Source organism: Phocoena sinus, chromosome 14 (genome assembly GCF_008692025.1).
Source record: "Phocoena sinus isolate mPhoSin1 chromosome 14, mPhoSin1.pri, whole genome shotgun sequence".
Taxonomy (NCBI): Eukaryota; Metazoa; Chordata; class Mammalia; order Artiodactyla; family Phocoenidae; genus Phocoena; species Phocoena sinus.
Window position 1 is genome coordinate 42,626,957 of NC_045776.1, and position 14,676 is coordinate 42,641,632.

General features: G+C 39.9%; 1 protein-coding gene across 3 annotated transcripts in view; it reads left to right on the top strand.

Moving 5' to 3' along the window:
- GAREM1 (GRB2 associated regulator of MAPK1 subtype 1) overlaps positions 1–14,676 on the top strand; it is a 207,979-nt gene that overhangs the window by 65,652 nt on the left and 127,651 nt on the right. For all 3 annotated transcript variants that reach the window (XM_032603229.1, XM_032603230.1, XM_032603231.1), the window contains exon 2: positions 1,296–1,436. In XM_032603229.1, coding sequence (XP_032459120.1) covers positions 1,296–1,436 — 141 coding nt within the window. The remainder of the gene's footprint in view (positions 1–1,295; positions 1,437–14,676) is intronic.

The window sequence follows — 14,676 nt, forward strand, 5'->3', positions numbered from 1 at the left end:
CAGGCTAACTCTCAACCACCGCGCCACCAGGGAAACCCTGTGTAAAAGCTTTTGAGTTTGATTAGGTCCCATTTGTTTATTTTTGCTTTTATTTCCATTAGTCTAGGAAACGGATCCAAAATAATATTGCTGCAATTTATGTCAAAGGTATTGTGCCTATGTTTTTCTCTAGGAGTTTTAGAGTATACGGTCTTACATTTAGGTCTCTAATCCATTTTGAGTTTGTTTTCGTATATGGTGTTAGAGAATGTTCTAATTTTATTCTTTTACTTGTAGCTGTCCAGTTTTCCCAGCAACACTTGTTGTAGAGACGGTCTTTTCTGTATTGTATATTCTTGCCTCCTTTGTTGTAGATTAATTGACCATAAGTGCATGGGTTTATTTCTGGGCTTTCTGTTCTGTTGCATTGATCTATGTGTCCATTTTTGTACCAGTACCATACTAAAACATATAAAATTTGAAAGGAGGTACAGGCATTTAATCTCAAGTACTGTTTCAACAGAGAGATAAATTTATTATATATTTTTGGTAGGTATGTCCACTTTTGTACCAGTACCATACTAAAACATATAAAATTTGAAAGGAGGTACAGGCATTTAATCTCAAGTACTGTTTCAACAGAGAGATAAATTTATTATATATTTTTGGTAGGTATGTTGTAGTGATTAAGAGCGTAAGCTTTGGGGGAATTCCCTGGCATTCCAGTGGTTGGGACTCTGCACTTTCACTGCCGAGGACCCGGGTTCCATCCCTGGTTGGGGAACTAGGATCCCGCAAGCCGCAAGGCATGACCAAAAAAGAACATAGCTTTGGAATCTTTTTGACGTAGTCCTGAATCTGCACTTTTCTGCTTATTAAATCTGTGAGCTTAGACTACACTTAACATTCTGAACCTTAATTTTTCTTACCTGCAAAGAAGGAACAATACCTACCTCATAATGTTACTGTATTACATTGAAATAATATATGCAAAGCATTTAATTAGTGTCCGATTTACTGTTGGCACTTAATAAATGTTTGTTTTATTATCATTGAAATACAATCATTAAGATAGAATGAGGTATTTGAAAATCTCTGCACATAAGTGGGAAACATTTTTATGGAACCCTGTGTACAGTTGTCAACTCGGTATGAAATGCCTTTTTTTATTGGTAACTCAAAAGTGAACTTTTTCTCATCTTGGGATGAACTATCAGCTTCTCCATTAGTGAAGTTTTAACTAACGAAATTTTATTGCAGAGAATGGAGTAAACAGATGCTAATTCTAAGTTTCTCATATAAAATTTATTTTCTAGGAGAATGCATAGAAGGGCTGCGGGAAAATGACTACCTTCTGATTCATTCGTGCCGTCAGTGGACCACCATCACTGCCCATAGCTTGGAGGAGGGGCACTATGTCATTGGGCCAAAGATAGAGATTCCGGTACATTATGCAGGTAAAGCTCCTTTCAAGAGACAAGAAGCGGCTAATGAAGGGTACTTGAATATGCTAATTTTCTCCTCCGCAGTGAGAAGATAGGAATTGTCTATAAACTAGAGGGTATAATGACTTAGAAAAAGATGAATGAAACACTTTGGTTATTTTATCAGTGAAAGCTCAGATTCATTTTGTCATAAGCATTTCTAATTAATGCATGTAGTTAAGCATGGATTCTTTTTTTTTTTTTTTAAGCATGGATTCTTAAGCACAGATTCTTATTAGATATTTATAAAATGAAAATGGTACAAACACAAAGGTCATCTCTGGAATGACAGTCCATATGCATAACCAGCCTCTGAACACCAGTATCTCTGAATAAACCTGAGCACGATTTGTGAATGACTTTGATGTCATGGTTTCACAAGATACCATTTCACAAACAAGCATTGTGGTCTGGTTTTAAAAGTATTGGATTGAAAGGTCAGGTACCTGAACATGTCCCTCTTGCAAGGAAGCGTTTAGAATACAGGCAGCAGAGGTGACCTCACTGCTTAGTTGAATCAGGATAATAACTACCTTCTTCCCTCAGTTGGAACTCCATTCAGTGTAACAATGTCATTTAACTAATTTTTATTAAGGGCTTTCTAAGTACCAGCACTGTTCTAGGAGTTTATGATACATCTAGTAGCTTAAATCCACTTTCAATAGTGGCGGCTTACAAATGCAGTTTTTAAAAAACGTTATGTATATATATTTCCTATACTTTCTTCTGGTGCTTATAGTTCATTATGTGAAGGATCTTGACTTTTTCTCTACTATTGTTAATTTTTCAAAAGTCTCTAGCAGGACACTGTAATTGATTAGCTATAAATTGTATAGCCCTAGACTGCCGTCATGTTTTTGAGTGACTCCTCTACATTGCCCAGAGAGTTGTCTGTTTGGAAAAGAGACCTTGCTATATCCCCACTGTCTAGAACAGCAGCAAATGGTATGTGTTCAGTAAATATTTTTTGGATGAATGAATGGTTTGGTCCCCCTTTTATTCCTAGGATTCTTCATTGATAGATATGACCTAGAGATCACTAAATTTCTCAAAATCTTTCTTATTCCAGAAAAATTATAAGAAAGAATTTCTCTTGCCTGAAACCCTGTCCTGGAATTCTCTTGCCCAGATGTAGGAGTAGACTTCATAGAAAAAGGAGGAACATATAGCTACAGAAAGTATTATGACTGTGAGATTGGGAGCCAGGCCAAAGGGGCAGAGAATGAGACAGACCCTCCACCTGCCCAGTCTCTCCTGTCAGTGGTCCCACACAGGTGAGATCCATGCTAGTTTTAGCAGAACCAAAATTCTGTCCCTTGTGGAAAACCGAGAATGAAGGTGTAAGATTGTGATTCACATATATGATTTTACCTAATCTGCTGTGTTCTTCTTTTAGTAGATTGAGTTTTAGTCTTTCCCCCAAACCCATTGCTCCATGACATCGTTCGTCCCAAATGCATGCTGTCATTTGATCAGTTACTCATATCTCTTTAGAGACTCCGTATGCCACCAGTCTCTTTGACTTATTGCTCAGAGCCCTCACAGGGGCTGGTTCTAGTCCACTTCTCCAAACTTACCTCTTCTACTCTGAAGAATGAGCCTTCCACTCTAGCTAGATTAGTCACCTCACTGTGTCCTGGATATCCTGAGTACTTTTCCATTTACACCATTCCCCAGCCGGCGTTGCCTTCCTTGGCCATGCTTTTATCAGAGCCTGTCATTGCGTCAGGAGGGGGCAGGTACCCCCGACTCTCCCCATGTGGTCTTCGATGTACTTACCGTGTATCACATTCATTTAGCACACATCCTCGGGCTTTGTTCAGTTACCTTTTCCTACAAGCACACACATCTTCACTTGCCAGCTGCACTGTACACTCCTTAACAAGTGAGACCAATTCTAAAAACCTTTGTGAGTCCTTAGGATCTATACACAAAAGATACAGTTCTTTATGGCCACAGATGCTTCACCTAGGGATCTCAAACTTGGCTGTACATTGCAATCACCTGGGAAGCTTTCAAAATGACTGATGCCCAGTTCCCATGTCCAGGGTTCTGGTAATTGGTTTTGAGTGTGGACTGAGCATTAGGATTTTAATAGCTCCTCTTGTATGTAGTTAAATTATGCAGCCAAGGCTGGGAATCCTTTGTTCTGGGATGGGCATTCACAGTGTCAGATGATCAGATTTCCCTAAACACCTGCAAATATTTGCAAATGTTTTATTGTTCTGAACATTTTTTAAAATAGACATTCACCTTCCACTGGGATAAAAGATATGGTATGTTCAACAGCTTACTCTTTATCTGCAGGGAAAATGATAGTACACTTAATTGGGAGACCCCAGGGCGTGTATTGCAAATGATACTTTTTTTTTTTTTAAGTGAAATTGAGGTCCCAAGACTAAAAGGAAACATGAACACTAAGACTGTACCACTTTACATGAAAAGAAAGAAAATATATTAAAGGAAGAAAAACTTGAAATAGAACTATCTTAGTTCACGCTGCTATAACAAAATACCGTAGACTGGATAGATCATAAACAAAAGAAATTTATTTCTTGAGAAGTCCAAGATCAAGGTGCCAGTAGATCTGGTGTCTGGTGAGAGCCCAATTTTCTGGTTTGCAGATGGTCATTTTCTTGCTGTGTGCTCACAAGTTAGAGAGAGAGAGAACAATCATCCTTCTCAAGTCTGTTCTTATAAGGGCACTAATCTCATTCATGAGGACTCCACCCTCATGACCTAATTATTTCCTGAAGGCCGCACCTCCAAATTCCATTACATTGAATTACTCTGATTTTGGGAGGATGTAAACATTCAGTCCATAACAACCAATGGTTTATGAGACATTTGATAAGATTATTTCAAAGAGCATCCTAGGGGATATTTTATTTCAAAGAATTTATTATCAAGTCCAGCCTTTGGAAGAAAGAGAGTATAAAGTAAATTGTGGAGACTAAAAATATCATATATGTCTCTGGTTCATTAGTGTTTTAATTTTAATTCGTAGAAGAAATCCTTATTCATGCATGTTGTACTAATTTGTTGTAATTTCATATAGGTTAAGAGTCATCACTCATTCTTTGAGGAAAATTAATAAATAATAATTAAATATGTTTAACATAGTAATAAAATCTACCAGCTTTGTAATCAGCCTAGTTGGATTTCTGGTTCTGCCACTTACTGTCTGTATTTGGGCAAGTTACTAAACCTCTCTGAATCTTAGTTTCCTCATCTGTAAAGTGGGGATAACTATAGTGCCTTTCTCTTCAGCTAGTTGTGAAGATTAAAAGAGGTAATGCAAGTGAAGCACCTTTCTGAGCGCTTACTAATTCCAAGTGCTCCATAGTGTTAATAGTGGTGATTATGGTAATGATAGCAGTAAAATGTTTCTAAAGATTAACTGTTTATTTTGAAGTACAGATTACAAGTTGAATTACTTTTCTGCTCCTTAAAGCAGGCTGAATACTGATACCCCTCAATGTTGTTTTGGCTGCTGGGATTTTTTGTTGTTGTTTTAAACTTTTTACTTTGAGGCTGCAATCGTATGATATATTCCTTTATACTATTTACCCATTTTTACCATCATTTGCCATGTTTGTTGTATTCTTTTCCTCCATCTCTTTCTCTGCACACACACACACACACACACACATACACACACACACACACACACACACACACACACACACCCATATTATTTATTTATCCCGAATCATTGGAGAGCAGACAGCACACATCCCCCTTAGACTTCATTATGTATTTCCTAAGAACAAGGATATCCTCTTATGTAACCACAGTACTGTTAGCAAATTCAGGACATTTAATACTTTAATCTACGGTCCATGTTCCAGTTTTGTCAGTTGTCCCAATATTTTTTCGCTCTAGGACAGCACCTAGTCTGGGACCCCTTATTGTATTTCCCTATCATGTCTCTTTAGTCTCCTTTAATCTGGGATAGTTCCTTATCCTTCCCCTTATCCTTCCTTCCTTATGTGTTTTATGACTTTTTTTTTTTTTTTGGCTGCGTTGAGTCTTTGTTGCTGTGCACGGGCTTTTTCTAGTTGCTGAGTGGGGGCTACTCTTCGTCGTGGTGCGTGGGCTTCTCATTGCGGTGGCTTCTCTTGTGGAGCACAGGTTCTAAGCACATGGGCTTCAGTAGTTGTGGCACACGGGCTCAGTGGTTGTGGCTCGCGGGCTCTAGAGCTCATACTCAGTAGTTGTGGCACATGGGCTTAGTTGCTCTGCAGCATGTGGGATCTTCCGGACCAGGGCTCGAACCCATGTCCCCTGCATTGGCAGACTGATTCTTAACCACTGTGCCACCAGAGAAGTCCCTATGACATTTTTGAAGAATATAGGCAAGTTGTTTTATAGACTAGCCCTCAATTTGGGTTCCCCAGGCTGTTCATGATTAGATTGAGATTATGCACTTTGGGCTGGTTGTGTCCTCCTCAGGGAATCACATCTAGAGACACGGGATGTCCCCTTGTCCCTTATTGGTGACATTGATTTTGATCACTCGGTTAAGGTGTTGTCTGATTTCTCTGCTGTATAATTACCATGCTTTGTGTTACTGGGAAATTTGAAAGAAGGTTCTTTGAGATTCTGTAGGTATCTTATTCCTTCTCTAACTCCCCCCTTCTTTTGTTGAGCAGCTATTGATGTTTCCTGTCTGATTCAATTTTTACTTTGAAGGTGGCAAAACAGTGCATTTCTAGCTTAACTCCATCGTTCCTTCTTATATGTGTTGTCATTCTACTGTAAGGAAGAGCTGTTCCTTCTGTCCCATTGTTCAGTTAGTTACCTTTTATTATCAGCATGAAATTATGGATTCTTACTTCAGGAAGGGGGTCGAAATATCTTCCTGTCCTTGTTTATTTTGATGCTCAAATTGTCTCATATTTTGCCATTTGGGTACAAGCTGGCCCATCTGTCTTTATGACATGCCCCCCTTTCCTTATTTTCTGTTATAGGTAGCAACCATTCTTCTCAGTTAGTGTACCATTTTCATCAGGGCTACTGCACTGTCCTATTCCAGGCAACGCTCCTTACTTTGTGGTCTCTGTAAATGGTGTCCCTTGGAGTTGTGCAGTGCACAGCCAAGGCAGTTGTACACAGCTCTATTCACATATATTCTGGAAAGTTGTGAAACTCAGCATTTTTAGAAAATCACAATTCAGAGTGCCTTTCCCATATTTTTTATCAGATTTTCATGAAATTCCTCATGTGAAAAATAATTTCATAAAATTTTCAGAAAAGAGAAATATTACTTGAAGTTCTTATCAGAATTATACTCTGATGCGGTGGTAATAAGAGTCACCTTACTCTGAATTCTGAAATTATTAGATGTGCTTTGAGAAAAAAAAATAAAGACTTCCCTTATTCTGACAAAATAAGTTTTTTATTTGGGATAAAAGGAATTTTCTTGGTTTAACAAACAGTTGATTCCGAGAGAGAGAATGTGTTCAGTCAGCATCAGCATCGCATATTTTGCTAACAGCAGGGAAACCGCTCAAGAAAAATTGGCATAGTGTTTAGAAAAATGATTGCAGCTTTCAGACAACTTTTAGTCAAAAGGTATCACAGATCAGTTCTATCTAAACTCTAACTTCTTGTTGCTACCGAAAGGGCAAAGATTTCCTAAGGAATGTACAACACAGGATTCGGAATTTTTCTGCATTCTGTGTACTCAGACCATCTAAATTCCTGCCTGGCACTCCATCAGACACTGCTAACTCACCCTGCACGCTTCCTGACTTGTTAAACCAGAAAAAAAAAAAAAAACTATTTCTAAAAATTAGAAAAGGGAACCTAGTGCAACTTAATTATAGCCAACAGTTTGTAAAGATGAATGATTTCCATTTTACAACTCACATTTCTATTCATCAAATTCCTTGTGTCTCTGCAGCTCAGAGCGGTCAAACTCGTGCATATTGCTTACACTAAAGCATGTGTCTCAGGGTTTATGCTCAACCCTTCTAGGGCCTTAAATCTAATTTGGTATTCACAATTTGACATTTTGTCCTTTAAAACTAATATAAACTTCAGGCTCCACAAAAAGCTGGATACGCCGTTGCCTCTGGAATTTTATTTGCCCTTTTAAGCTCCAAGTTTCCAACCTATAAAATGAAGTTTTACCTTAGAAAATGTCATGAAGATTTTCTGAGATCTGACTTGTGTAAATGACTCAACACTGTCCCTGTCACGAGATGAATACTAAATAATGTTACCTCCTCATTATCAACTCTGTCGTGAAAACCAGAAAAAGCTCTCTCTAGAGACACAGCTCTGAGAAATCAAATGAATCAGAATGTGAGGTGTCTGTACCCGTGATCCACCACTTGGGGAAGTAGTGGAATTCCGACTGGGTTTATGAAAATATAAATCATTTGACGGCGTGCTTGGTGTCATCATCACCGAACAGATTGCTACTTGAATATAAGCATCCGAGATAAACTCCAGCCACGTTTGGCTTCTATTTTTAAATTCTCATCCTCCTGCAAATCCGGTAAATCTTTAACAAGCTAAAATGATCTCAGTACTGCCCTCCTAGCTACAGTATGTACAGAAATAGGTAACAGTGGAGCCCAAGGTTGGTTAGACTTGCTTATGAAATCTGCAAGGCCCTTCTCAGCAAGCACCTGCATTTATATCAGCAGTACCTGTTTTTAAAAATGTAGGATGTGCAGTGTCTGTCTCTCGGGCAAAATTATAGTAATGTGGTATTCTAACATAACCTTGAATTGTAATTACTGAACGAGGGGAAGTGTTGAAACAAGCTAATTTTATTCTCCTGGGTTGTGAGTTTAACTAGTGTGAATCATCTGTTTACAAAAGTAACTACTTTTGTAGAACATCTTGTGTACTTTCTCTGTTACATGGGATGAAGCTTATGTGATAAAATGGAAAGTAACCAAATGATCTTTTAAAAAGTTCTCAGAACCAATGTAGTATGCCAAGGAACATTATCCCAACCAGTTTTGCCAGTAATAAATATTAGCTATCTAAGAAATAACCATTTTTCATAATTGAATCTTTAGGTCACAGATAGCAATAACTCAGATTTATGTAGGGCTTAGTGTTCTCTTGTTAACTCAGCATTTTACTTGTATTTCTTCATGTAGCTTTCACAACAAACCCATGAGGCAGGTTCTATTATTATCTGCATTTGTGCACAAGTGCAAACCGAGGTTCAAAGATGTTAAGGATCTTGTAATATTACACAGTAATAGGTGTGATTTGAACCCAGGATATGTGGCTCCAGAACCTGATTTCCTCACCACGATTCTCTGGAAAGTGCTAGAAGGCACTTCGCACAAGGAAGATATTCTAACCGTCACAGAGAAGAGAGATCTGTTAGAATTTGCTAATAAATTGAGTAAAGCTTTTGCTTTTCTTTCCTTTCACGCACAGCTCCCCACTTGTAATCTGACTCTAGGGGAAAACTAAGGAAACGTATATTTCTCTTGACCTTTTCCAGATTCATAAGTCATCTGCATACAGGTGACATTCCCATTTCTAAGTAAATTACAGGAAGGAGCAAAGACAGAAGAGCTTCCAGGAGAGCCTGTGGGAGATGGAGAGGATGCTGTGGGAACCTGGGGGCCTTCCTATCCAAGTCTGGAGGCCGGGGGAGAAGGTCTTTTAAGTGCGACTTAGGAAGTTGGTGATATTCAAAAGGACAGACTCGGTGAATAAATGGCAGGAAAATTAGACTTCACCAGGGGATTAAAAATGAGTGGAAGGTGAGACAGCAACACAGATCAACTATGTGTGCCAGTGTAGTAAAGAAAAGCTAAGGGTGATGACATAGGAGTGAAAGGCTTCTAATATTCATTTTTTAAGAATAATGGAGTCGGAAGCATCTTTCTCAGCTGGGGGGATGACTCAGAAGAGAAAAGGGGGGAAACTAATTAAGTAGTGTAATAGCCTGGTATCTGGGAAATTGTCTCTGCCATTGTTTTCCACCAGGGACGTTGTTACCCTCTCCCTCTCTACTTCTTTGTTTCATGATGTATTTGGTGTAGCTACTGTAACATAGTGTTTGTGGTCAGAGGTCCGGTGAATTGTATCTTTCACATTTGGGTATTCACCCAGACGTTTAAACTCAAAACAAGGGTAAAGAACTTATGTAAGCATCTGCCTTTGATGGAAGAATGACCGGAGGACTGTCGCCAGCCTTCGGTATAGTGTTCTAGTTTCACTTCTAAATGCTTAAGAATAATACCCCAAGGAAATTTGAATATGAATGATATTCATGAGGAGATGATTCTAGGGAATTATCTTGATTTTGTTAAGTATTGTTAGGTATGATACTAGTATTACTGTTTTGAAGGAAAACATCCTTATTTTTTAGAGACATACTGAATTACTTAGGGGAGGGGAATATGATTATCATTTATAAAATACTTCAAAAACAAACAGATCAACATAGACAAATATTGGGCGGACTGTTAAAGTTGTTCAGTCTAGGTGAAGGGTAGATGGTACAGTATTCATTTTCTGTATGCTTTGAAAAATTTTGTAATAAGGAAAAAAATTGACTCTCTGACAGCAACCAACAGCAAAGTTAATTGTCGTGTATAACTCCTCAGTGGTATTCTTACCAAAACCACTTCTGCCTCAATCCTTGAATCCTACTTATAGTCTTAGTAAGTTGTTCTGTTCCAGTGTCAAGTGTGGAAATAGCCCAGTGAAAGGTGAACTCAGAAAGAAATGATTCTGTTTTCACCACATGGTGCAGCCGTCCGAGTTTAGCAGCTACCTGTGGAGACTTGATTGCTCCCAGCCTGGACGGTTCCCAGGGGCTTACCCAGTTGGTGGTAGTGATTTAAGTATAAAGGAGGAAGGAGGTGTGTGTGTGTATGATTTGGAAAGAAAGGAAATTCTTTTTTATTAGTTTCTCCTTAAAATAAGAGCTTTATGGGAGAAATGAAAAGGGGGAATATGAGTAAATACAGGGAAAGTTATTTGGTGTCACACTGTGGCTTTTCTTTTCTTTTAAACATTTAAAAACATTTTATGTATGTATGTACGTATGTATGTATGGCTGTGTCGGGTCTTCGTTGCTCCACTCATGCTTTGTCTAGTTGCGGCGAGCGGGGGCTACTCTTCGTTGCGGTGCGCCGGCTTATTGCAGTGGCTTCTCTTGTTGTGGATCATGGGCTCTAGGCGCGTGGGCTTCAGTAGTTGCGGCACGTGGGCTCTAGAGCACAGGCTCAGTAGTTCTGGCACACGGGCATAGTTGCTCCACGGCATGTGGGATCTTCCTGGACCAGGGCTCGAACCCGTGCCCCTGCCTTGGCAGGCGGATTCTTAAACACTGCGCCTGTGTGGCTTTTCTTGATCTATAAATGCTGGTAAAACAACATTTATAAAAATTTGAGAATCCCTCAATTGCTGTTTTCACATTTTGGCCTGTTTACTCTCAGAATCCTTGAAAATCACACACTGCATCTACAACAGAAACTCTAGGATCCAAAACATAAAACAAAAAACTCTGGTACAAAAACAGGGATGGCGTTTGGGGTTCAAAACTCGAAGGCTGCTGTTTTCTAAATTTTTTTTCTACTTCTCCGTCAGTACTGAATGGAAAGTTGGTACTTGAAAGGGATACCTCCAACTTGAGTCTGATTTAACCTATGAGATAAATGTGATTAACATCAGGTGGAAAGTTTGAACAAGCTGCCTGTAACCACACTATTAATGGGGTGTTTAAAACATGGGTGGGGATGGGTTCGTCTCACTTCATAATTTGATTTCCATGTTGGATTTGTACCTCCGAGAGGTGGTGTGACCTTTTAAAAAGTTCCCTTTCAGCTTTTAGGGATTGCTTTTTTTTTTTTTTTTTTCTTTGCGGAAAACAGACTTCTGTGTTTCAAAACTGATCGCAATGCTGGTAAATCTTCCTGAAGTCACTTCCCTCCGTTTCTTAGAATTGGAATCGCTTACCTTTATGACTCACCCTCCAGGGCAGTCGTGTGCTGGTCTTCTGTTAAACTGCTTACCCAGCTGGGTAGTTGTCAGGAGGACTTGTCCACAGGAAAACGACAGACCACGTGTACCATGCGAACTTTTGTGACATTTAGGGCAAGAGCATAGGTGATTCAGAACTCGCATGTGTGCTTTTCCGGAAGGTATACATTACCAAGGCCTCCAACCTGTTAGGACTGGTTTACAGAACATCATGGGGTTTGTCCCTAAGAGTGAGTCAAGCCAGTGAGTGAGCGTGAGACCAGCAAGAAACACAAAGCTTTTATCTTCTAGACGTTAAAAATCGTTGTAGGTAAATGAAATGCAGGGGGCGCATCAGTGTTTGAAATAGTCCATGTCTCCCCTCATGTCATTTGCATCCCATGAGCTTCATACTCAGTGGCAGCTGTGTCTTTGCATACAGCCCTTCACACCATTTCATCACCCCAGCTTTCTTACTTGTAGTAATGAAGCCAGTCACCCAGGGAGGGAATTTCAGCCCTCCATCACCTCATGCCCTTTCCTCTTTGCCCCTGTAAGTAATTGTGTGCCCAGTCTTGCTGATGCCATCCCCACTGTCCCTGCCAAAGCTGCTCCCCCTTTCCAACCTGCTTTCACTGGGTCTCTGAAGACCCGAGTGCCTCCTTCCCAGTCCCCATCAGTCAGGTTATTTTTTCTCAACTAGAGCTGTTACTTTACCACTGGCCAGGACGTGTCAGAGGCGTCCTCCAGGTGGGTGCAGACTGTCGTCTAATCAGGGCCCTTCTGAGACCTGACATCCATTCAACTATAAGAGCATGCTCTCCGGTACACACCTCTCCGGCGCCAGCCCCACTGGCCTGTTCGTTGTTCTCCAGATGGGCCCCACCCACCCTGCCTCACTCTGTGCTGCTTCTAGTCCTTGGATGGCTCGCACATCAGTCACCCCCCCAGCTATGAGACCCTACCTCATACACCACCTCCCCTCAAGAAGCTTTTCTCAGTTTTCCACAACGTGTGTATAGATAAGGTCCTTCCTGTTTGGAATCCCTATAATACTTTGTGCTCAAGAGTGTTTATGTCTTGCTTTTATTCTCCTCCCTGCTAAAGGCTCCTTGAGGACAGTCCTGTCTCTCACAGAATCTAGAACAGGCTTGGATAGTTTAAGAGCTCACTAAATATTTTTGAGCGAACTGAACCTGAGTCATCTTTAAAGAATGAACATTTTTTTCAGTCGGTTTACAAAGATGCCTGAGAACGCCTGGAGAACAGTCTGGTTTCCTTTTCCCTTGAAGTAGGCAAGTGTAGCTCTAAGCCCCTCCATGGATAGTAAGAGAAATGATCATGGTGCTCTGATAGAAGTGCAAACTGTTGAATAAGGAGAGAGCAGTTCTGTCTGGGAGTGGGAGGTGAGGGTCCTCAGGTGACCATGGCAGGAAAGGGAGTCTAGACCAAGTGCCAGATTAAGGAAAGGTTTGGATTATGGGCAATAGTGAAAGATAATTTAAATGGTTAGTGGGTTAGAGGGGGAAGGATTATTTAGGAAATGAGTTTCGAAACCCAGCTTGGAACAAATGTAAAGAGATTCAAATTCTAGGATGAATTATGGGAACAGTAATCTCTGTGTCTTGTGGGCATCCCTCCTAATCTGTGTCTCAAAAAGATTACAGGAGGCCACCACCTCCCACACTGATCCAGAATGGACAATGAGAAATCAGAGAAACCGGATAGGAAGTTGTTGAAATAACCTGATGAAAGATAATGAAGACCTGACCGAGGCTGGGGGAAGTGCTGATGAGGTAGAAGTTGATATCTAGATGCAGGGGACAAGGAAAAAGGAGAGAAAGGTAATTCTGAGAATTTTTTTTTTTTTTTGGTCCAGTTTTTAAAGAAACAGACTTTTGTTTTTAACCTCCCAGGCATAGGCCTTAGCTCGTGGACTCTTTTTCCTAATGGCTTTCATTTATTTCTGCCATTTTCTTTTTTGCTAAAACATTCTTTGCCCTTAAAATAAATGTTGTCAACAAAATAAATGTCAAGTTCTTCCTAGAAGGAAGTAGAGTAGGAACGTGAGGATTCAGATTTCTTTTAAAATGCTTTTGTGATCTTGTTGGGACACTCAGGGCCTTCCAGTAGAAGCTTCACATCATCTCAGGTACTTAGACTTCTTGATTGGCAAGAATGTGCTTATCCTTTTAGTTCTTGAGCCTGCCAGGTACATCAGAGATAGGAGTTCCACAGAAAAAGTGTGTTTGGAGTAAGGCATCAGGTGATAGGAGGGGAAAAAAATATACAAAAATCTCAAGGACTAAAAGATTGGTACCATAAAGATTTAACAGTTTTGCCTATATCTGGCAATTAACTTATTTCCTACATCCAGTAGGAATTCTTTGTTCTATGTGCCAAACTAGGAAGGTTTGATGAATTGAATGAAATAGTCCAGTCGTATATTTTCAGTGCTTATGATAAAGACATTCCTCTGTGAAGAAGAACATGTGTGTTTTGTAGGTTGACTCATTAAGATGAAAACATCTGTTATGGAGTCTGTCACAATTCTTAATAACTCTGTTACTTTCTTTAAGAAAAATAATGTTTGTTTTCTATAACATAGACCAGTGGTTTTCAGCCAAGTTTGAGCAAGCAAGTTGCTCAACCAAGTTGAGAATCTGTACCCACCTCCCCTTCCCCAGCACATTTGGCAATATCGAGAGACGTTTTTGGCTGTTGCAACGAGGGATGGGGGGCTATTGTGACCCGGTGAGTAGAAACCAAGGATGCTGCTGACCATCCTGTAATGCCCAGGACAGCCACCACTACAGAGATGTCGGTGGTGCCGAGATGGAGAATCCCAGATAACAATAATAATGTTATTATTATGCTGTGTTACCAAAAAATATTTTATGCTGTGTTATCAAACAATCTCATTTTGCACAGAGGCTGCCAGGCAGACATTGTCTAGAAAAAAGTATCAAAGTTGATTTCTAAAACATAACAAGCTGTTGCCCAGACTGAAAAAAACATGTTAAACAGTTTGTGAACAGACATCACATTCTGCACACACTGCCTGAGACTGACAGCAACCATGTGTGTCATGGCAGAAAAATTCAGGGGGCAGCAAAGGAGCAATCCCCTTTCGTTGCAAAGCTTTGTTTATCCTCCAGGACTACCCTGGCCCCTTCCTTCTCCCTTTATCTTCTCCCTTTATATATATATATTTTAAAAAAAGGTGTATCTATCTGTAAATGCCTAGAATAAACAGGTT